The sequence below is a fragment of the Panicum virgatum genome, chromosome 5N (assembly GCF_016808335.1).
Source record: "Panicum virgatum strain AP13 chromosome 5N, P.virgatum_v5, whole genome shotgun sequence".
Taxonomy (NCBI): Eukaryota; Viridiplantae; Streptophyta; class Magnoliopsida; order Poales; family Poaceae; genus Panicum; species Panicum virgatum.
This window is the reverse complement of record NC_053149.1, coordinates 15,435,538-15,458,361: the sequence shown is the minus strand read 5'-3', so window position 1 is coordinate 15,458,361 and position 22,824 is coordinate 15,435,538. Positions and strand designations below refer to the sequence as shown.

The 22,824-nt window shown below is 47.2% G+C and overlaps 2 protein-coding genes and 1 long non-coding RNA gene across 4 annotated transcripts; 2 read left to right on the top strand and 1 right to left on the bottom strand.

Moving 5' to 3' along the window:
* The first annotated feature begins 1,221 nt into the window (after positions 1 to 1,221).
* Positions 1,222 to 2,329, top strand: LOC120673502. The gene is made up of 2 exons (XR_005674670.1): positions 1,222 to 1,436; positions 1,592 to 2,329. It is a non-coding gene; the product is annotated as an uncharacterized LOC120673502 (long non-coding RNA).
* Positions 2,330 to 5,399: 3,070 nt separating this feature from the next.
* On the top strand, positions 5,400 to 8,635 carry LOC120673501 (presenilin-like protein At1g08700). The gene has a single exon (XM_039954350.1). The coding sequence runs from the start codon at positions 5,496 to 5,498 to the stop codon at positions 6,939 to 6,941; it is 1,446 nt and encodes a 481-aa protein (XP_039810284.1). The 5' UTR covers positions 5,400 to 5,495; the 3' UTR covers positions 6,942 to 8,635.
* A 4,071-nt stretch (positions 8,636 to 12,706) lies between these two features.
* Positions 12,707 to 18,188, bottom strand: LOC120673499. 2 transcript variants are annotated; one of them, XM_039954349.1, is made up of 3 exons: positions 17,410 to 18,188; positions 13,688 to 15,568; positions 12,707 to 13,315 (listed from the first exon to the last, which is right to left on the bottom strand). In XM_039954349.1, exons 2-3 carry the CDS (start codon positions 15,557 to 15,559, stop codon positions 12,983 to 12,985), a joined length of 2,205 nt encoding a protein of 734 aa, XP_039810283.1. In that variant the 5' UTR covers positions 15,560 to 15,568; positions 17,410 to 18,188; the 3' UTR covers positions 12,707 to 12,982. The 2 variants fall into 2 exon arrangements, with proteins under 2 accessions (XP_039810283.1, XP_039810282.1); XM_039954348.1 differs by having other exon boundaries at positions 16,300 to 18,187.
* Between the last annotated feature and the right edge of the window lie 4,636 nt (positions 18,189 to 22,824).

Below are 22,824 nucleotides of genomic sequence, written 5' to 3'. Positions count from 1 at the left end.
ACTGTAGATTTTTTTTTTTGAAAACTAAACACCCCCTAAATGCTACGTTAGAAAATGCAAACAACGGAGATAGTATGGGTGTGATTGGATGGTTGGGCTAGCCCAAGCCTAATCTAGATGTATGCATGACCAGGACCCTAGCCAGGCTATTGCAAGCCTTTGTAGCTGTGTTTGGTTGCAGGTATAAACGAAGCCTGGTTTTATTTGGTTGTGTTTGGTTTGCTGGCATATGTGAGTGGCGTCACCACATCTTTCTAACCGGTGAGCCATTGGTCTTCTCACCTCCTCTCTTCTAACCGGTAGCTCGTGCAGCGTGCTCCTCGCTCACCGCCGCGATGCTCCCCGCGGGCTCAAATTAGCTCAGAAACACAAATTAGCTCAGAAACACGGAAACGCCAGGGTAGGCGCGTATCCTGTGTCGGAGACGTATCCGATACAGATACGCACCGGATATGTATCCGCGATGTGTTCGCGTATCCCAATTTAAATAGGCCGAAAACTAAGAAAAGAAGGATACGTATCCTTGCCATCGATACGGCCCGGCCTAACCTTCTGCGTTGCTCTACTCCCGACCCCTCCCTCCCACGCGCAGTCTGCCTCCCGCAGACGCAGTCGCCGCTGCCTCGCGACTGGGCGAGACTTCCCCACGAAGTGCCTGTGTCCACCGCCCGCCGCCGCCGGCGACCACCCTCCGCCCTCGCCGGCAACGAGCCCCCACGACTGCGACCGCGACGGGCCGACGACGCCCGGCCGGCTGCAACGCTAACTATCCCCTGCGACGGCGAGTCCGTGACGAGCCCCCGCGACTGCGACCGCGACGGCGCCCGGCCGGCTGCAACGCCAACAATCCCCTGCGACGGCGAGTCCGTGACTGCACCCTGCCTCGTGCCCCCTGCTTAGGTGAGTTCCTCTCCCTCCCCAATCCAATTTAGATCTGAGCCAGTGCGCCCCGCCTAGTTTGCTACTACCTTTTAATTATTTTTTAATTTAGAACCTGCTGCTATCATGTTATTTTGAGTGTAATAGATTTTTAATGTCTCTATGTTGAATTAGAATATCTATTTTGTAATTTATTATGCACTATTATTATTTATTAAAAAATAGTTAAAATATACCCGTGTGTGGGTTTGTTTAGGAAATTGCCGTATCCGCGTATCGGTATCCGATACCAATACACATCCGTATCTGTGCCTCTTACCAAATTAGACGGCAACACTGGAAGCACCGCCACGTGAGAACCGCAGCCGCGAGAGCGGGATATCAGCCGGGCGCGCGGGCCAGCGAGCTCAGCGGGAGCTCCGCCGCGTGCGTGCAGCTCCGTCGCCGCGCGGCGGCGGGCTGGAGCTGCTGGGCTCCTTCCCCGACGGCGAATCGAGGTCCGCTGCTGCGGAATCAAGATTCCGCACCGCCAAATCGAGCTCTGCTCTGCCGACCCGGTGCGCACTCCGCGCCCCCTGCTTTCTCCCTTCTCCGTGATGCTAGGATCATCGTTTGCTGCAAGAAGAGATTGCCGGGCTGTGTATTTCTGTCACCTCACTCTCCACCACTCGGCAAGCTCTCAATCTCATGAGTTTATTTCCCCAATCTGCAGGACGAGCGTTTCCCCAATCGATTTGACACAATCTCTGAATCAATCAGCAACGCTAGCACACTCTGCTCCCCCTTTTGCTGCTGGACACCAGCCTAGCATCTATCCCAAATCGTCAAGCACGAGGGCGCAACAGTCCGTTCAAGCATGTGGCTCCGCTCTTCATCTCAGCCTTGGCATCCAGTTCTGCAGAGATGGTCACCACCGTGGCCGAGCAAGTCGTAGATGCAGCTGCTGCCCCCATGTCGCGCCGGCTTAGCACAGCGGGTGGAGCTCAGCGGCCGCTGCAGAGATCGGAGGCAAGCAGCTCAGAAGCGGCAAAGCTTGGAACGGCGGCGCAGTAGGGGGTAAACAAACATACGATGGTGAAACATGCGCTCACATGCCCACCGTTAGCTTGTAGGCATGCCTAGCTTGTACAAGCCTGGCTTACCAAGTACGTTCGATTCCGGCATTCTAGCGGAGCCAAGCTAGAGGGTCCTCGCTGCATTAGATAAGTCTGGCTTAGTATAAGTGCATCTAGGTTTTAATAGGTTTTGGTGAGTCGATTGACAACAATAATTAAAAGACTAACAATATTATTGAAGTTGTTATGAGCAGAAATATATTTGCAAATCAATTATTGTCATTAGCTCATGTGATATAGAATCAAACAGAAGACAAATATTAGTAAAAGTCAAATATATTGTGAAGAGAAACAAGAAACAAGTGTTCATGCAGTAATATTAAGAGGTTTCTTTATATGGCTTGACATAAATTAAGAAGTGTTTGATTAAAAGAATGATTGCAAAGCAAAACACATGTATGAGATTATTTCTTATTCAAGTCATTGATGTTTGGAGGAAGTTTGAGATATAAAATATTATATGTGAGATCAAGCTCAAAAATCAAATAGAAAGTTCAAATAAAATTCATTGTTGATGTGCAAAACTTAACTTAATGTGATAAGAGTAAGTGATGAAGAAACCAACCAAGATGACTAGTGCGAGGGACTAAGCAAGTTTTGGTGTAGCGACGGTTTACCATGTGTGAATTACTAGGGTGAAGTTGCTAGTATCCGTGAGGTTTTCGAAGTATCATATCTAAGCTATTCTGGGAGAAACAATGCAACGCATCAAGTATATTATGGAGTGACTTGGATTCAAGGATATATTTTCCTAAGAGTTGGAATTCCTAAGTCACTAGTTCAAGTATGGATTTGCTCAAGAAAAGAGAATGCAATGTTGAAATCCCAAGATTGACAAAGTCAAAGTATGGCAAGACTGAAAGTAATTCAAGACTCAAGTGGTTGAATTGTGTTTTATATTTAATCTTGAGTATATGTATGTCGTACTATCAAGAGGGATGCAATATTGATTATTTGACTCGGTCAAAAGTGCTCATAGATCACCCAAGTGAGGATACTGAGAGAAAATCTCTGAGAACTAACTTAAAAATAGTTGAATGATTAAGTCTTGACTTGATGGATTAAGTAGGGTCTTATAAACAGGGGTTTGGGGTTCTCTGGTCCTGACCGGTCTGGGAGTAACGGCTAGTTTCTGGTTCAGACCGGTCTGCACTGACAGCTCTAACGACTAGTTTTTAAATGGTGGGTATTTATACCTTTTGACCCTCTCTTACGAGGGCTGCTGGTTCCTTAACTTATTCTGAGCTTCTTGAAGTTTTTTCTTGACCAGCTAGCTCTTCCCAACACTCTTTGTGAGTTGTGTTAACTAGATTGCATATCATTTGATTGGGTTGAGAGATTCAGTGTGTGAGCAAAGTGGCCATTGTGAGAGCTGCATTTAGAGCAGCTGAGAGCAACCATAGCTTGAGCACTCTTGGTTTCGTCAAAAATTCAAATTTGCATTTGTTACTCTTGGAGGTGAGCCTCCTAGACGGCTAGGCGTCGCCGGCTAGCTCTCGACAGTGTGGTGAGCAGCGGCAAGTCTGTGCGGGCGTGATCTTGCCCTCTTGGTGGAAAAGATCAAGATAGTGGAAATGAGAAGTGGTTGAAAAAGATCCAACTCAAAAGATCGAGTTGCAAGAGACTCAAGCCCGACAAGTTCCTCAACGGAGACGTAGGATTCACTTTGGTGAATCTGAACTTCGGGAAACAAATCTTTGTGTCTCCTTGTGGTTTGCCTCACTATTCATTTCTCTAGCTTTACTTTGTGCTTCCGCTTCGATCTACTTGGTTGCTTTGTTTCTGTGTGTGCAGAGACTCAGGGCGGATTTACAAGGGGGGCTAGGGGGATTAAGCCCCCTACCTCCCTAAGACCCATGGATACCCCCCTAAGCCCCCTCTTAATTTTTTGGAAGAAACAATGAAGAGGAAGAGGGGAGGAAGAAGAAAAGAAAGAGAGGAGGAAGAAGAAGAGAAAGAGAGGAGGAAGAAGAAGAGAGTGAATATGAACCCCCTCTATATTTTTGAGCCAGATTCGCCACTACATGGACTTGAAATATATTATATAACACCTGCAGAGGCACTACACCAAATTGTTTTTGTGCTAGAGTCAAAAGAGGGGAGAAACTCTAATATTGGGCAGGTTCTGCCTAGGACCGATCTGACCGGTCACTCCAACTGGTCTGACTGGTTAGCTATTTTGTTTCTGCGGTTAAGTCTTCGACCGGTCTGTGCTCTGACTTTGTTTTTAAGTGCTGATTTATGCAGAAATTTAAAAACACCTATTCACCTCCCCTCTAGACGACATCCAAAAAATCTTTTCACTTAAAGTGCTTGTGCAGGCAACCAAACACGACGAGACTGCATTACACAAGCTTGGCCTAAGCCAGGGAACCCATCACGCCCTATATGTCCTGATGATTCCTGAGTCAAAAATTAATCCACAGCAGACTAGTCAGACGGACTATCACATTGCGGAAAAACAAGCAGAGGAGAAGGTAAGTCACCGAGCACCGTAGCAGTGACTTACCACCCTTTGAGAGCCGTTTATTGTAAGATCAATGGTCAGATCTGGATGAATAGTTTTCGTGTTACGTTACAAAACAATACGCATACTACAGTATTTTGCTATAGTATCCACTGCAGCACCATTGCTACAGTAATTATTTTTGTCCTTTAGCGCAAGTCACCTTGTGAGAGCCAAGTCACTAAATCCCGATCCAGAGGAGAAAGCGGTTGCTGGTACCATAGTTTCGAATGGGCTGGGCTCCGCATCATGCGAGACGTAGAGTATCTCCAACACATTATACCTATTTTCTTTCTCGATCACTAATAATACTTTTATATTTTTAGTTGCCAGTACTGCAACAGGAAACTCAAAGACAAATAAATTCTGCTAGATTTATGTAAGAGGAAAACGCTAAATATATTTTAATATTGGAGATAAAATTGGTAATTTGTTGTAGCACCTCCAATTACAAAAAAATAATTTATTATTATAGGAAGAAGAGTGAGCAATCTGTTCCTTCTCAAATGAAAGAGTGAGTAATCTGTTGGAGATTTTTTTTCCCAAAATACCTCCGCCCAGTCGGTCAAGAATGAAGCTGCTCAATAGAATCCACCTTCTCCATAAAAAAAGAGTAGAATCCACCACAACGTACTGCAGGCGCAGATTTCATCAGTGCACTATATTTAACCGCAAGCCACCGTATTCAGCAATTTGATGCATCGTAATATGCTTGCAACTTGTTGAACCAAAATAAAACTATAATGAAACTTCATTCACGGTGGATATACTTTATTCTATTCATATCTGATGGAGATAAATAAGATAAAATTTGAGCAGTTTTCTAGAAACAAACGGTGGCTCGAATGGTTGGTTCAAACTTCAACAGTGAAATTTACGCGATTTTGTACAAGCGCGTGGACCAAATCGAAAAACCCCAAAACTCCGGCTCCGGTCGGTCTCACGCCGAGGAGCGAGGGAGAAATTCTCCCCCCATCGATCTCCCCCTCCGCCGCATGGATCCGTCCGCCGCCTCACCGGCGCCGGAGCCCGCCGCGGAGGATCCGCAAAGCGCCTCCTCCGTGCTCGACAGCCTCGGCGCGGAGGTTCTGGCGGTCATGTCCCCGGTCTCAATCTGCATGGCCCTCGTCGTGCTTCTCATCTCCCTCCTCTCGCCGCCGTCCTCCGGGTCCGCGGGGGGCTCGCCTCCGCCAGTCACCGCGGCGACGCTCGTCTACCTCGAGTCCCCCAACGACACCCCGGGCCAGAAGCTCCTCGGCGCGCTTCTCGATGCCGCGGTCTTCGTCGCCCTCGTCGCCGCCGTCACTTTCGTCCTCGTCGCGCTCTACTACTACCGCTGCACGGGCTTCCTCAAGAATTACATGCGCTTCTCCGCCTTCTTCGTCATCTTCTCCATGGGCGGCGCCATCGCCGCCGCGGTGCTCCGCCGCCTCGCGGCCCCGCTCGACGCGCCCACCGCGTTCCTGCTCCTCTTCAACGGCGCCGCGGTCGGCGTCCTCTCTGTCTTCGCGTCCGCCGTCCCCATCCTCGTCCGCCAGGGGTATATGGTCGCGCTCGCCGTCATCGTCGCCGCCTGGCTCTCCAGGCTTCCCGAATGGACCACATGGATCATGCTCGTCGCCCTCGCCCTGTACGACCTCGTCGCCGTGCTCGCGCCGCGGGGACCACTCAGGATGCTTGTGGAGCTGGCCTCCTCCAGGGATGACGAGCTCCCAGCGCTCGTCTACGAGTCCCGGCCTACAGTCGGCCCGGCGACAAGCTCTTCCTCTTATGCTTCAGCCATGGGGTCGGTGGAGATGCAAACCATGACAGATTCTGGTCGGGCTGGTGGCAGCCGGTATGACCGGGTGGAGCAGGATGAATATGCCAGCCATGCTGTTGTGGAGATGAGGGATCTTGGAAGAGGCCGATCAAGCATTGGTGAGATGAACAGATCAAGAGGTTCTGTGCTTCAAATGGATAACCTTGAAAGGGAGGTTCCAGTGACTTCAGCAGAGCTGCCATCAGATCAGGGTGGGAATTCACAGCATGCTGTCATTCAAATTGAACAGCATGAGGAAGAAGAGACAGCGCCTCTGGTGTCGGCAGCATCTACCAACAATGCAGCTTCAGATGAGGAGCATAGGCAAAGTTCATCCTCGGAGCCTCTGGATTTTGAGATGTTTGAATCTACCAGGGGCATCAAGCTGGGCCTTGGTGATTTTGTTTTCTACAGTGTGCTTGTTGGGAGAGCTGCTATGTATGATCTGATGACGGTGTATGCATGCTACCTTGCCATCATTGCTGGACTTGGCTGCACCCTTATCTTGCTGTCGATATGCCGGCACGCACTGCCTGCACTCCCGATATCTATTATGCTCGGAGTGACATTCTACTTCTTGACGCGGTTGCTGATGGAGCCATTTGTGGTTGGTGCCTCAACAAACTTGGTGATGTTCTGACTTCTGACTTCTCACTGATATGCTGTTGTCATCTAGATCTGTCTGAACCAAAAGAAAGAGGTTGGTTAGCATTCTGTGATTCTATGTGAGAGTGACTAATATTTTGTTGGTCACTTCTCTTAAACAGTCATTTGTATTTGTTGCTAGGAATGCTTAAGACCTTAGAGTCTGAGCTAGTATCGGAGATAGACTAAGCCCATGTCTTGTTGTGTAGTTCTACCAACTTGGCATGATATTCATGAAGAGCTATCTTCATTCCATGTTCTTTGGCTTATTCTATTATTCTTGGAAATTGGTATATTCACTATAGGATTAGTGGTGAAGTAATTGATCATCGATCATGTTTTTAATCAGTCTCTGTTCAATTAACACTCATTTTCCACCTATAGATGAAAGTTTTTGAACAGGGTTTAGCCCTCCTACTTTGTGCATTTTTCTCCAGGCCTTTTCAATATTTTGATAGATTCAAGTAAATATGGAGCCGGTAACTAATGCTTCTCACTGTTCTAATTTGCAAGTTTGAAAGAACTGAATGATTGTGCAAGAATTAGTACCTTCTCAAAATCTTCTTTAGGTTTATTTTATTTTAGCATTGGAAATTCATAGGCACAGATGAGGCTAAACATTTTAAATAATTGTTCCTGTCAATTTTTCGATTATCATTAGTGCAAATTCGTTTTTCTTATACCATCCAACATGTTATACTGGGAAGAAAAATCGCTTTACACCCTTGTCAATTCCAGTTACTTTATGTCACCTGAAAATGTTGGTAAAACATTTTTTTACATTGTCCTTGTCAAGCACTTAAGTTATTTTAAGCTTAGGTAAGTCAAGTGATGGAAATTTGAAGAGCATTTTTCAATTAGAAACCAGATACTATTTCTGATGAGGTAACATTGCGAAACTGAATGCATGGCTGATCTCAGAAACTAAGTCCATCTTTTATTAAGTTCATTTTGTCCAGCTTCATTTTTTTTGGATTACGCTACAAAAATAGTGCTTAACTGATGGCCTAAGCTTTTAATAAAATTGAAGGACGGCAGCAATGGAAATGGCTTGAGCCATGGTCTTGATTCACGTTCTTTACTTACCTGCATTTGACAATAGCTTCCCTTTTTTATCCTTGGGCTGCAAATATCCTCTATATAAGCAAAGGTTCCTCTTACAGATCTGCCTATACGCACCGGTAATCCCAGTTATGTGAACTTGGCAGAAAGACCTTTTTTCTTTTTGTATCCATATCCATGCTATGCGCATATGCGCTAGCAGGTTACTTGTGTGGTTGTGCCTCTGTCCTCTAGCAAGTAGTTGCATATGATTCCAAGTCTTGTGCATTGAGTTGGAGATTGGCTGAAGGATGTTAGATTTAAGCTGCTGCAGTGTGGACTGTGGAGCCCCAAATATTTTAGCAAATCAACAGATGTGGGAGTTGTGTTGAGTTAGAAATGAGGCTACTGAACAGAGCAGTGTAAGGTTGTGCGAACCAAGATCACAATTTCTAAAAGGTTATTAAATTGAATCGAGGCCACTATTTCTGAAGATTACTGGATTGGTATGGGCGATGGGCCAGCTCTTGCCATATGTGCTGTTAGTTAATCACCTTGCTTGCTGTACTGGCATCATTTGCTCGAGTTGAATTGTGTATATATGGTTGGCATATATATGAGGCATTTATGTATAATTTGATATGCAAATTATGATAAGGAATTGTTGTTCTAGTGAGGTGATACTGGTATAGTGCTGATTATGATCCTAGACCAGCTGTCTTGTTTGAAGTATTATTCCTAAAAGTTAAAACGGCCTATATTTTGGAATGGAGAGAGTACTTTAGAATCAATTTTAAGGACTCTCCAACCAGGAAAGTGTAACACCCTGCCTCGCGGACAGTCCGCTTGGGGCGGCGGACGGTCCGCGACGCGCCCTGTTTCAACTACTCCATGACGGAACCATGACCGAGGTTCGTTAGTCGCCGCCACGTGCCGACCGTCGAGCTCTCCCGGCCCTCCCCGTATGCCGCATTTAACTCGCTCACTGCCCTTCACCCACCCCGCGCCCAATCCCTCGTTCTCTCTCTCGGTTCACTCCCTCTCCCTCCCGACGCCATGGAAGACGCTTGAGCGACTCTCGTTCGCCGACCGAATCCGCGAACTCCCCTCCATGGATTTCAAATCCACCGCACCCAAAGCTCAACCACCTCCCTAGCTTCCTCAACCCCTCAAACCATAGCCACGACCCCCACCTCGCCAGGAATCCCGGATCCCCCGGCCGCCGGTTGGAGTTTCGCCCAAATTTGACATCACTGTGGAACTCCATCGCCCGACCACCATTTCTTTCGTCCAAGAGCTTGAATCGAATGTGATTAAGCCGCTAATGCTCGTGCTCCCCTCGTCCCTCCACGTTCAAGTTGTTTCTGCGCACGTTCTTAACAAAGTCATTTTTTACCGCCACGGGCCGCACGTTGCCGACTAGGTTTGGCTTGATTTCTTCGCGTGCGTCACCCATGCCCGTGTGCGCCTCTTCCAGTAGATGGTGTAGTGCTAGCCTCGCCGTCGGTCGGGCCACCGTCGGCGGGAACGGCGCTCCGCGCTGCCGCGCCGGTCTCACTGGTGGCGGCGCACGGTGTCAAAAGACAGGAATCGCGGACGGTCCGCCTAGGAGGGCCGGACAGTCCACAGGTCAGGTTAGAAGTTATCCAGAAACGTTGTTGTCTCTGATGGTTTCGCAGAATTTAACTGCTGATGGTCCGCTATTTGGGAGCGGACAGTCCGCCGTAGAGTTCGAAATTTGTCCAGAGACGTTGTCGTCTCTGGTGGATTGGCAGAGTGAACAGCGGACGGTCCGCCAAGGAGGGCCGGACGGTCCGCCGTAGAGTTTAAAATTTGTCCAGAGGCGTCATTGCCTCTGGTGGGTTTGCGGAGTTGAATTGCGGACGGTCCGCTATTTGGGAGCGGACAGTCCGCCCTATAGTTTTGAAGTTTGTCCAGAGACGTAGTTGGTTCTAGTGGGTCTGCAGAGTTGTACTGCGGACGGTCCGCCACTTCGGCGCGGATAGTCCGCAGGGCATTTCAGTTTGAAGTATAGTAGTTATACCATTTGAGCTGCACTCAATTGTATCATGTGAATTCATGTAGCATCCGCAGTTGAGGACGTCGTGTACGAGGTGATTGCGGCTCCGCAGGAGCAGCCGGAGCAAGCCCAGGAGGAGAGGCGTGAGAACCCGGCCCAAGGTCCGTCTGACCCTAGCTCTGAGCAACAGCCCGAAGGCAAGCCCCGATGCACAACCCAGTATTTTAAATTATGAAACCTTATTTATATTTAGTACTTGTGCATTATGTTCAGGTATTGCTTGAAACCTTAGATGCATAATCCTTAGGTTCCATGAGTGTCCTACTAGTATGTGTAGGTCGACAGTCCTACTATGCTAACTAGGACTCGGTAGAAGTCGAGTAATTTCTTGTTACTCACGAGATATAGGATGTCTTTATATTCCAGCAATACGAGCTACTGAATCCAAGAATGAAAGGAAAATGGAAGTGGAGACCGGACGGAAAATGTTTAGTCCATCTGTGTCGACTAAGGACCGATCTGTTGTCGGCAGTGCTGATCGGGGATTGAATTGTACTAACCGCATGCCGGGAGTAGGAGGTAGTTGAAACCGGTAAGCTTAGTACTGTCTTTCTTCGAAAGTACAGGACTCCTTCCCACCCCTTAGGGTAGTCAAGTGGTCGCGGAGAATTGGATGCATGTATTTACTTTTGGTGGTCTCTCGTAGGGCTCGGCTGACTATACGCTGGTGGGGCGATCCTGTAGTTCGAGGCAGGGAGGGGAATTGTTGGCTCGTATCGTCCGACGGGGCAAATGCGTGCCGTGTTGGTTAGGTCCGCCTTGCAAGGTTAAATCGAATCGATTCGTCGTGTCTCGTGGATACGAGGGCCTTGATCTCTTTGTCGCATTGTAGTGAAGAGGTGGAACCTTAATGATATATGATGATTATGATTTTTGAATTGTTACTAAATGCTTCACCATGTTTTGCTCAAGTTGTTATGCAAACATTAGCTGATAGTTAGGTTAAAGAGAAATCTTGAGCTAAAACATTACAATTAAGGATTCAATTTTAGTTGCTTTTCTGCAAAAATAAGCCACTAGCCAGAAAAGCCGTGCATGTCTAGATATGTGGGTTAAGTATACCCAATAGTCGGGTAAGTCTTGCTGAGTAGTAGTTGCTCAGGGTTTTTTGTTAAAATATTATTTCAGGACACACAGACGTAGACTTCTGTCCCTGCTGCGTTAAGTTTATCCGCCGGGACGCAAAGGGATGGGAGGTTGTGGAGCCAGACACTTAGTTAGGGGACTCCTCGGTATACACTTGTGGTAGTGGTAGACCTTTTCCCTCCGTTCGCACCGTACTTTCGGTAATGTAAAGTTTATACATTATATATGTATTCAAACTTGGTTTGTAAAACTTATGGCAGAGTCTTGTGTATAGTGCTATATTTTCAAATATATATCGTGCTTGTATCATCTGCGCTCACCTTCGCGTGAGACTATCAGTGTTGTTTCGATCGGGACGTGGGCTGAGAAAGGACTGTCAAATTAAACCATTAAGCTAGTACGCCCGATGTGTTCAAATGATGGTCATTAGGCTTAATTGAGAGTTTTAATTTGGCGATTCCGTCACAAAATTGGCAAATTTTTGTTAATTATTTTGTTAGATTAAAACTTGAAGCTTAAAAAGATACTCCTGCACACGTAAACATGCGATTTCCCAGCGGGGTATTTGCAGTCAATGTGCTGGATTCCACGGCAGAGTTTCTCTGAACAATTGAAAGGTAAGAAGCTCTTTTATGTTCCTGGGCAAGCAGCAGGGCAATGGGCAGAGCAGTAGAACAACACCATAGGCTATGTCATCAAGCTTAGGCATAGCATGATATTCTAGCTGAAAACACTCTGTTCTACTTCTTGACGCTAGAATAACCAACATAGTAGGAGCAGCAGGAGGTGAGCTAGCATATGCAGACTGCACAGTCGTATGGTAATCACGGAGTGCAGAAAAGCAGAAACCTTTCGTTTCTTCACCAAACAAAAAGCGCACGTTTCATGTCTCATGTCTGCTTCAACTTTTACTTTGCTGTTAAATTCTTGTTTGGAGTACATCCACCACATGCACTTGACAGAGACAGGCTCTTCAACTTGTCCAGGTCCCAGGAGGGACCAAAGCAAAGCAAAAGCCAGGCAGTCAGGTCACAGGCACAAGGCTGAAATTCCAAATATGGGTCTGGGTCACATATGGTCCACCTTCTCAAACTATCTGTCCTCTTCTCCTTTGAGCCTTTGCCAATTGCCATCCATCATCTACTCCTAGTCTCCTAGCAGCAATTTCTCTAGACAAAGCACATGATGCTGCCTACCGGTCGTACTAGCAAACCAACAAGGCAACAAGCAAACAACGCCACTCAGTCACGCTACAAACGGCTCCACTTGCGTCAGGCTCCAATCCGCCCCCGCCAAAATTTCCAGAATTTTCAGTCAAACCGTAGGATTCTTCAGCACAACATACACGAGCAAACAACACTCAAGATCCCGACAAAACTTTGCCCTGCCTTAACTCCTACCTACTTGGCCGGCCTGAACCCACCCGTGTCATTGTTAAACAAATCACGATTCATAATAGCACTGCCACCAAGGTTTGGAACGGGCGCTGCATTCAAGAAAGCCTAATGCTAGTAGGTTAATGGTCAAAACTGTCAGTCCCGATGCGCCTCCAGTTTCAAACCTCAGAAATGCAGAACCAACACTATACTATGCTACACTGTTTCAAGTGAGTGAGTGATGTTACATACAGAAGCGACGGCCACCTTTTCTTCATCTACTTATGTTCTTCAAACCGGTACATGGAACTGCTCCTAAACTTCTCTTCTATTCGAGAGTTCAACAGTACAAAATCTAAGACTACATGCAACCTCCATCTTTATGAACAACATAAATTTGCCCCTTCAATCAAAAAAATATGAACACCAAGACAAATCGACCGGTATTGATGCCTATACTCTTCCAATGGGAGAAAAAGGTGGATCAAGCACAACAGATGGAGGTGCCTTTTCTCTCCGGCTCTTCTTCTGCTGCTTCTTCTCTTCTGCGGTGACTGCCTCAATTAGGCGCCGCACATCCTCCTCAAGGAGCAACTTGTGTGAGCTGGAATACAGCTTGTGCTTCCCCTTCTCAAGACTGAATGCTATCGAAGCTTCAGAACAGTGCAACAGAGAGATGCAAACTGAGAATGCCTGCAATGCTGATAACCGTGCATGGAAATCCACCAAAAACTGTTCTTTCCCATTCGCCTTCATGGAAAGGGCAGGGAGCTCTTCTTTGCTACCCTGTTTGAACAATGGAAGCAAATCACAACTGTTACTTTTTGGAGTAAGAATGTAAGATCAATAAATGGGTGGTCTAGTGTGCGACACCGTGCTTGTTGTGCTTAGTAAGGCTGCAAAGCCTTAAAAATTGAGTTTCTAGGCTGTTGACCATTAAGTAAGCTTCAAAGTTGGTCATATAATTTACAAGAGATTTAATAGCTAAAGAGCATGACTACAAAAACCAAGTGGATAATTGTCCTGAGCAGCAAGTTACTTCTAGAAGACATTTAGATCATTTTTGGATTCTCCTTTCGAACACCCCAGTATCCTCAGAACACTCATAACATAAATACCGAAAGAAAAGTACATCAAGATAGGGATTTTGGAGTGTACCTGAATGAAGAGCTCCATAGGATGTTTTGCGTTTGTGGTTATTGACTCAGCCCAGTTATCATCATAGGCATTGCCAAGAACACCAATGGGGCAAGCCATGTCCCATCCACCACAGTCACAGCCCCCACCATACCTCCATCTATCTAGCAAAGGAGATGGGAAGGCTCCTGATTCGCTCGGTAAACCATGCAGTCCACTAGGTGTAACCACTTTGACAGTACAAGGAGAGGAACCTTTCTTCATTTCCTTGGACTTATCTTTACTAAATGGAACCTCTATTACAGTTGCTGCGATCTCCAAATGAGGATAAAGATCTTCTTCAGACCATGGGCAAGATGTTGATACATCTGAGTTATTTCTTCCTATCTTGTGGCCCATCGGATTAAGCATCTGTGGAGATTCACCAGAGATTGATCTATCAACGGTACTGCACAGTGGCTGTTGAGGCGTCTCTATACATTGAGTCTTCTCCACAATTCGCCTTGCATGAGCAATATCGTACGAAACAAATTCGGTAATGACAGAGTTATTCAGCCTACCATCTTTTCCAACTTCAGAGCATAAATAAGATGAAACCTGCAGCTGCCCTACAATTGGGGGTAAATTCCACCCTCCATCTTTGGAGATCCTTCCAGCAGCACTGGATCGTTTACCACCACTATGGAAGGTGTAGGTAGAGTTCAACTCATTTCCAGTTTTCCAATTCCGGGCAGAAATGGATTCTTCCAGGCCCTCAACACAAAATTCTAAAACCTGTACACCATTCTTGGAATCCAATCTAAGAACTGCTTGGAGATGAGCAGGTGAAAGAGCAGATGTGATATGCTGTATTTCTCCATTGGACTGGCAATTAGATGCTTGTTCAGTTCTTGAAAAATCGCCCAACAATGATTTGCAGGACATTGAATTTTTCCTGCTACCTGTCCCAGTTATAGAGTTGGGATCTCCCTTTTCAATGAGAGACGGACTCCTACGAGATTTGGACTTCATGATTGGGTCCAACATCTTCTTGAAGGGGCTTGATCGAGCCTTAGCGTTGTTCTCTATGATATGATGCTGAACGCTGCCAGATGGGCAGGTACCATCAAAAGAGCTTACTTTCGCCGACATTGATTTGGAACTGCTTGCTGAATCTCTCCCCTCCTCACCACAATTATTCTCACTGGGACATCCACTGGTCTTGGGTTGGTAATTTGTTTCAGTACATTTACCTGACTGAGCGTCTAGCAAGTCAGGAGCTGCATGTCTGCAAGGGCCACCCTCTGTGGTCTCTTTCTCAAAAGAAATCTCCAAAAAACCATCACCTCCTTCATTTTTCAACAAAGTACTGTCCAAGCGTGGTCGATCTAGATTAAAATTATCATCAGGAAGCTCGCGGAATGAAAGGTCCAGAAAGTCCTTTGATGCTCGATTAATCCTACGACTAGTTTCCACAGAAGCCTTAGCCCCCGACCTCCGATTCCGGTGGGAATGCAGATAAGCTCCGCTTGTGCTCGGCCGAGAGGATGCATCAACAATGTCAAATAACAGAAACGCATCCCCATCAAATGCAGAGTCTATTTTCCTCCTGCCCTCCTGGATCTTTTTTATTCTGCTAATTTCACTAGAGCTCTGGTACATAGAGCCACGCTTCCCCACAGCGCTTTGTTCTACACTCATCTTGCGCCTTCTTGTTGGCAAGCTCTTGCAGTGGAAATTTGGGACGTAGTCCAGGCGTGACTCCCCTGAGTTGCTCTCTGAGCATTTCAACTGATGGTATCTTCTGTTTCGACTCTCATTTTCTTCATTGCTGCAGCGAGGGGTCTGCAATATTCCAGGACCTGCTCCCAATCCATAATGATCCTCGCGTTTCAAGCCAGTATCTTGCCCCATAGATGAAACCTGCAATGTGAGCACATGACGTAAAATTAGGTTCCATGAAATGTGATGTAGAGCATTGCCAGAACAGGGGATGCGGTATTCTAGTGTGTCATCTCTTTCTTTTACTTGCGAGCTATTACAAGATAGCAATTTAGATAGCGCATTCCCGTGAAACATACACAATTGTTTTAGAGGAAACATGCACATTGTTGGCCCCAAAAAGCTGATACTAGAATCCAAGACATCAGAGCCGCGTTCTCCATTATAAACTAGAGTTTAAGCATGATGGATAGGCCCCACTGAGCACATATATTATATAAAGAAGAACGGAAATGAAAGGGAAAGCTGATGAACAGCATCCACATCAGATCTCTTGCTCTGTTTGACGACAAAGGCGTACCAAATAGAACCAAATTAAAAGATTGAGAAAAAATGATGCACTCCAAATTCGAAACGCCCGCCGCAAGAAAATTCCAAATACTCACAATGTTCTCCAAAACGGAGCCCTGAGAAACAATTTTTTCTCCCTTTGAAGGTACAAATTGGCTGTGTTTTCTAAACTACACCAGATCTCACCCAAGAGGCGAAAAACTACCAAATGAAAGCTGAAAAACAGGCAAACGGAAAGACATTTTTTGGTCCCTCAAATAATCCCAGCACTGTAGTCAGGGGCGGACGTAGCTGGGTCAGATCCGAATACAAACAGCCTACATTTCGCACATGAGGGAGGGAGGGAGGAGGGGCGGGCATACCTGGCGGGTGCTCGTCGCCGGCACAGGGCCCGGCGGAGGGCGCCGCTGGTCGGCCACGCCCAGCCGTCGCCGCCGCCAGGAACGGAAAGGCGAGCGAGGAGACGAGCTGGGGGGACGGAACGCCAAGGGGAACGAACGGGGAGGGATCCCCGCCTTCTCTTCCTCAGCTGGCCCTCATGGAAGCAGGCGGGGCAGAGTGGAGTGTAGGAGATGCTGCTCGTTGCGGCTGTGGAGAGAGCCAGAGAGGAAAAGAAAACTGGAGGGACAGTCTAGGGGGAGCAACACTCTCTCACCGGGTCTCCAGGGATCTTTTCCTCCCCCGGCACCTAATGATGATTAGAGCACCCAATAATAATGATTAATTAGTGCCTGTCTTTAACCCGGATGGAGGCATAGCCAAACTAGCCAAACGGGCATGTTCGCTTCGCTAGTGCTGGAAGTTGCTGCTGGAGTGGTGTGAGAGAAAAACACTGTTGGCTGGTTGATGCTGGAGACTACTGCTGGAGTGGTGTGTGAGAAATACACTGCTGGCTGGCTGGAGGCCGCTGGAGCAGAACAGAGTCATAATGGCGCACCATAAGGGCATGTACAATGATTAGACAGCTGCCGTCTATATATGTCTAGAATACCATACACATATAATAAAGTAGACAACTTGTACAATGGTGTGTCTGTGTGGCTGTCTGCAAACTATTTAATACATGGCTAGACATATAAAACGTGATAATCAAACATGTGAAATAGATTTTTATGTATTATTTTGTGACATACATGAAAAAAATTATTTGTGGATGTAAATAAATTACATGCAAATAAATCATTTGTGCCTGAAAGAATTATAAGAGAATTTTGAACATAACATGAATGAATATGTGCTATTTCATCTATCTACTGCCGCTTACGTGTGGGACCAACAGCCCAGCACAGAAGCACCCATATCTTATCACAGCGTTCGGCAGGTTGGAGCTGGAGGCTGGAGCTGAAGTGGTATGAGAGAAAAACACTGTTACCTGACTGGTGGCTGGAGGTTGGAGCTGGAGTGGTGTGAGAGAGAAATACTATAGACCTGGAGGCCTACCCACCAGCCGAACACGGTGGATCGTATCTGACCTGATTGGGAGGAGTGGGAGGCGGCCTGAGCTTCGATGGTGGCGGTGGTAGCGAGCTTCACGGCCGACGGCAGCGAGCTTCGCCAGCGACGCATTAGCGGCATGGTGGAAGCAAAGCTTCGATTCGTACCGTGGATTGCTGCCACCATGGCTCACAAGATCAAGTCCGGGAGCCGCAGGCGCTCACGCCTTCGCGCAGGCCGGATCCGCCCGGCACACCGCCAGCCGGGGCCTCCGCCTGGCCGCGAGGGGGACACGACGGTGGAGCCCTTGTGGCGGTGTGGCCGATGGAGCCCCCGGCGTGATGGCGGCACGGCGCGGCTCGGCGAGGCAGGCAGCAAGGCGCGACGGAGCGGCAGGCAGCGCTGGCGGTGCCGTGGTCGGCTCGACGAGCTCGGCGGTCGAGGCGGGCGGCGAGCTCGGCTTGCGGCACGGCAGCCAGCGCTGGCGGTGCCGCGGTCGGCCTCCGCTCCGACGACATCGGCGGGCGGCCCTACAGCAACGACCTCCCTCACGGCAAAACTGTGGTCATCCGCACCTGATCCTTGGTTGCCGTCGACGAGCCAGAGCACAACGCACAACGGGGCAGTGTTGTCGTCTCCTCGCGTTGGGCAACGAGCCCGCGCCGTCGCCTCGCGAGGCGTCGTCTTCCTGTGCTGAGGTGTTTTTTTTTTGCAAAATCTACCTCTTGTAGACGGCATACCGACGCCCGTTGTACATGCCCTAACTTTGGCTGCCCTCCTGCCCCCCCTGGTGGTCAAAGAAGCCGCCCATCCCTGGTGCTAATTTAAGTGGGCCCCACTGACAGTGACAGGAGCTTCTCCAGCCTCTACGGCCCTCGCCTATTTTACCACAAATGGTGGTGGGGGCCCTAGTGGTAAAGACAGAGGAACGCAGGATTAGCAGACGAAATCAAGTGAAATTACGAGCAGATCAGTAGGGGAGTCAGGTGTCCTCCCCCCATACAATTACTGCACGGATGACTCACCCGGTTAGCATATAAATCACGCCGGGAGCGTCATGTTCAGCCTGAGGGGAAAATCATGCATGGGTGAGAAAGGCTACTGTTGGTCTGTTGCTTGGTTTCTTAGAAAAATAAATAATTCGATTTCCACGTCATGCAGTTTGGTGATTAAGGTTTAGTTCGCTTCCAAAATATACTGTAGTACCAAAATATGGGCAAGTTCATAAATTTTAACTCTCGTTTAGTTAAAGGCTAAAAAATAGCCCTCCTATCGAAGTGACATTCAAAGCTTCCTAATGTTTTGGCAAAAGAGATGGAGCATGCCTACATATTAGGAATAGGAATATTAGGAATAAGAAGAACTCGCTGTGTCCACTAGAATCTAGCCAAGCAGACCCTAGATTCGTATTGTCCACTACGTTTTGCACTACTCGCTGTGTCTTCATTGTTCAAGGGGAATAAGAAGAACTCTGTACTATTTGGTGCGTTAAAAGGAAGAGATGGGGGGGGGGATCCGCAGCGCAGCGGATGATAGTTGATGCTTTAGTAGCAGCAGCCGTACGGCCGTCTTGCATGGGTACGAAGCGTGTGATGGCTCTATTTGCTGCGACCGCGAGAGCTCATGCAAGAGGGAGAGCGCAATTCGCACGGGCGGGTGGATGCGGGATCGACGCGGCCGCCCACCGTGGACGGACGTGATCGCTGGGGCACCACGCCGTACCCGACGGATCGGATCGTGCCGGACCTCCGCCTCCCCCTCCTCCCGCCCTCTGCAAATTCAATTCGCACGAGCCGTAAGTGTGCTTCGTCCTCGCCGTGCGACGCGTGACTTTCATCGAGCCTCTTATATTTATATCCGCTACTGAAATGTTCTCTTTCTGCATTTTTATGGTTCGCCAAACCGGCTGGGTGGCCGTTGACCTCGCCGGCTGCTTGTTGGTCGATCGACTTGCACTGCACTGCACTGCACTGCACGGCACAGCTTGCACTTTGCATTGCACTCATAGGCTTCATTAATTAGTGCTCGCCGCAATCTTCTGAAAGATACTGGAGTACATGGAGAAATAAATCATGCTGCTCCCACTCTCTTCACTTCAGTCCTCACACTGTGTCCGCACGTACACACGGCGATGTACAGGTGCACGCGGGATTCGATCAGTTACGCGATTAGATAATTAGATTCATTCGACTCACCGAGCAATTGCGCGCTTGCGTCTACTAAATGTGATCCCCCCTGGCCCACACGCAGGCACACTCCACGGAAGCCAGAGGACGAGTTGAAGACGCAGCGCGTGGTCCGGTCCCCCCGAGCCCACAGCAGCTCCACGACGATGGGCCGGCCGGGCTCCTCGATCTTCCTCTTTCTATCTTTCACACTGCATTTTTTTCCTTGGCCGTGTTTGGTTGTGGGGTGAAAAAATTTTCACCCTACTTTGACCATTGATTACGAGTATTAAATAAAGTCTAATTACAAAATCACCTCCACAATCCCTCTGTAAATCGCGAGATGAATCTAATGAGACCTTTGAGCGCGCGATTAGAGAATGGTTACTGTAACATCACTGTAGCAAATCATCAATTAATTACCGCTATTAGTTTCGTCTCGAAAAGTTACATCCGTCCCTGAAAAAGTTTTGCAAATAGATTTTATTTAGTACTCCATATAAGCGAGATTTTCTTCTCAAAAAACATGCGCAAAATTTACCAAACACGGCCCTTTTTCTTTTACTCGTAGTATCCGGCTAGCTTCTGTTTGACCTGTTTCGCATTGCAATGCATCAAAGCCAAGTGGAGTGACCCAGTGAGCAAGGTAGACAGGGAGAGGGCACGGCAGCTTTTCCATCCTTTGACGTGCCGCCGTGTTGCCTGCTGCCTGCCGCCCTTGCGCTCCCATCCCAAGCACCAGGCCCCCAGCTTTCGCCTGCCTTTCCGCTTTTGTTTTGTTTGGCTCGCGCCACCCACGTGACATCATCATTCATCCGCCACACCTGGCATGGCCGCATGGGTTAGCTTTTTGCTTCGCTCTGCTTTGCTTGGTCACCACCCAATCCATCAGCAATGTCGTGCAAATACCAAAATATACTTACGCCGTCTTTAGATCCAAAATCTCAAAATCCAAAATTTTTATAAATCATCTGCATAGTGTATTAAATATAGTCGAAAAATAAATCGCATTATACAAATGGACTATAAATCGCGAGACGAATCTAATGAATCTAATTAGATTGTGATTAGACACTAAATTATTACAGTAAACATATACTAATGATGAATTAATTAGGCTCATTAGATTTGTCTCGTAGTTTACAGACAAAATATATAATTAGTTTTGCAATTAGTCTATATTTAATACTTCAAATGTGAAAAATTCTCTTTCAAAAATTCAAAATCCAAAACAAACTAAACACACCCTTATATACTAATACATATCCAACTTGCTGACCCTCCACGCAATCCATGCAGCTGCAGGCTGCAGCTCCCGTCCATGTGTGGCTGTGTTTAGTTCCCAAAAACTTCCCCCCCAAACTCCAAACTTTCCATCACATCTCCATCACATCAAAACATTAAATATAGCAAATGACTCATGTATGGAGTACTAAATGTAGTTAAATAAAAAAACTAATTACATAGTTTTGATGTACGTTGCGAGACGAATCTTTTGAGCCTAGTTAGGTCATGTTAGGACAATATTTGCCACAAACAAACGAAACATGCTACAGTGCGCTACAGTGATTGATGTGACTTTTCGCATCCACTTTTTACACTCTTTTTACACATCTAAACACACCCTGTGTCGCAATGATGGAGGTTCCGGCGCAGGCAAGGCATGGCGAGGGCAGGCAGTTACGTAGGGCTCAATCAACCTCTCGGCCTGCCTGCATTGTGGATTGGTTCTGTTTGGTTTTCATATCACACTTATCGCACACGATTCTTTAGAAAAGAATATCACATGTATGGAGTACTAAACGAAATTTATTTGTAAAACTTTTTCATGGATGTGTGTAATTTTTCACGACGAATCTAATAACAGTAATTAATCGATGATTGACTACAGTGATACTACAGTAACCATCCTCTAATCGCGCGGTCAAAAGCCTCATTATATTCGTCTCGCGAAATAGCGTAGGGTTGTGGAGTTAGTTTTATAAATTGCCTTTATTGGTTAAATTTTTTGTGATACTTGAAACCAAATCTGCCGGCTGCCATGCATCGATCTCTTTCTTGCCCGCCCCTACACACTCGCACCGCATGTCATCAGCATGTGCCATCGCCAATCATCAGGTCTGCCGCTCGGCCCTGCAGCTGAAACCTGAATCGACACTAGCTGCATGCTCCTGCCACTAGCTGTGTACCTTTTGGCAATGATCTGAGCCATCGATCGGAGCTTCGTCCCTCGCACTCCATTGGGTCTGCAAAGGAGCTACGAGAGCTTCACGAGTGCGATGATTCACAACGCTGTCCGCTGGGGTTCCTTTATGTGACGAGTTACAGCGACTGAACGATGAAACAAGCAAAATCAATTACAGCTGAGACACATGATTTTATGTGGAAAATCCCTCCAATGCGAAAGAGAAAAACCACAGGCGTCAGCCAGCAACACTTCTCATTATTTTCAAGAGTTCGGGTTACAACGCCGTATGACGGTTTACAAGAGAATGAATCACGGTAAAATTCTAATCAAGGGTATATGTACCACTTCGCTTCGGCCCAGCCTTCGGCTTTACCGGGCCTCCGCTTTGCTCCATCAGAAGTCGGCCTATATCATGAGCAACTGAATTTTGAACATATCCAACACTTTATTTTGCTGCCCTGTTCTTCCAGAAGCTATTGTATATTAGCAGATAGCCAAAGCCAACTAATAATCTTGCAGCCGATGAGATGCATCAATGCATTAAACTTCACAGCCTCGGCGTCCATCTCATGCTCGTGTTGGCCAACATGCCATAGTCCACGTCATGCAGTGAATTCGGCGAGAGAGCACCGGCGGCAACCAGCCAGGCAGCTGCGTGGCTGCTGCTCGACCACGACCTGCTCCCCTCTCTGTTCCTTTCTCTTTTTTGAAGCTGACATCTGCAGTCCAACTTATTTCCAAAACCAAACGGGAATGGCTCATGAATCTCGATCTAAGCACAATTGTAGATGGTACTTTCAGCTTCACATCCTATATAAACTTGTTGGGTTGTTAACCAAAGTATCAAAAGATATCAAGATCTGAACTTTGGTTAAAGTTTGAAACCCATTGCATTGCTGTAAGTGTGCAGGTCCATTCTAACCTGAACCGAAACAAACCAAATCCATTTTATTTCAGCATAAACTTCCCTGAGACTATTAATCCAACGTGTACAGGAAACATAGAGCTTCAACGCTTATATAAATATTTTGATCTGTCGATCAACGAATCCAAAGTTCTTGAGATCTGAACTTCTTTCGGCCAACACTTGAGAACTCACT

What these genes read in the sequence shown, in the direction of transcription:
- LOC120673501 (XM_039954350.1), top strand. Translation starts at nt 5,496, where the DNA reads ATGGATCCGTCCGCCGCCTCACCGGCGCCGGAGCCCGCCGCGGAGGAT.
- LOC120673499 (XM_039954349.1), bottom strand. Translation starts at nt 15,559, where the DNA reads ATGGGGCAAGATACTGGCTTGAAACGCGAGGATCATTATGGATTGGGA. An exon ending in CTATGGAGCTCTTCATTCAG is followed by an intron (nt 13,316 to 13,687) that starts GTACACTCCAAA and finishes TTGTTCAAACAG; the next exon opens with GGTAGCAAAGAAGAGCTCCC.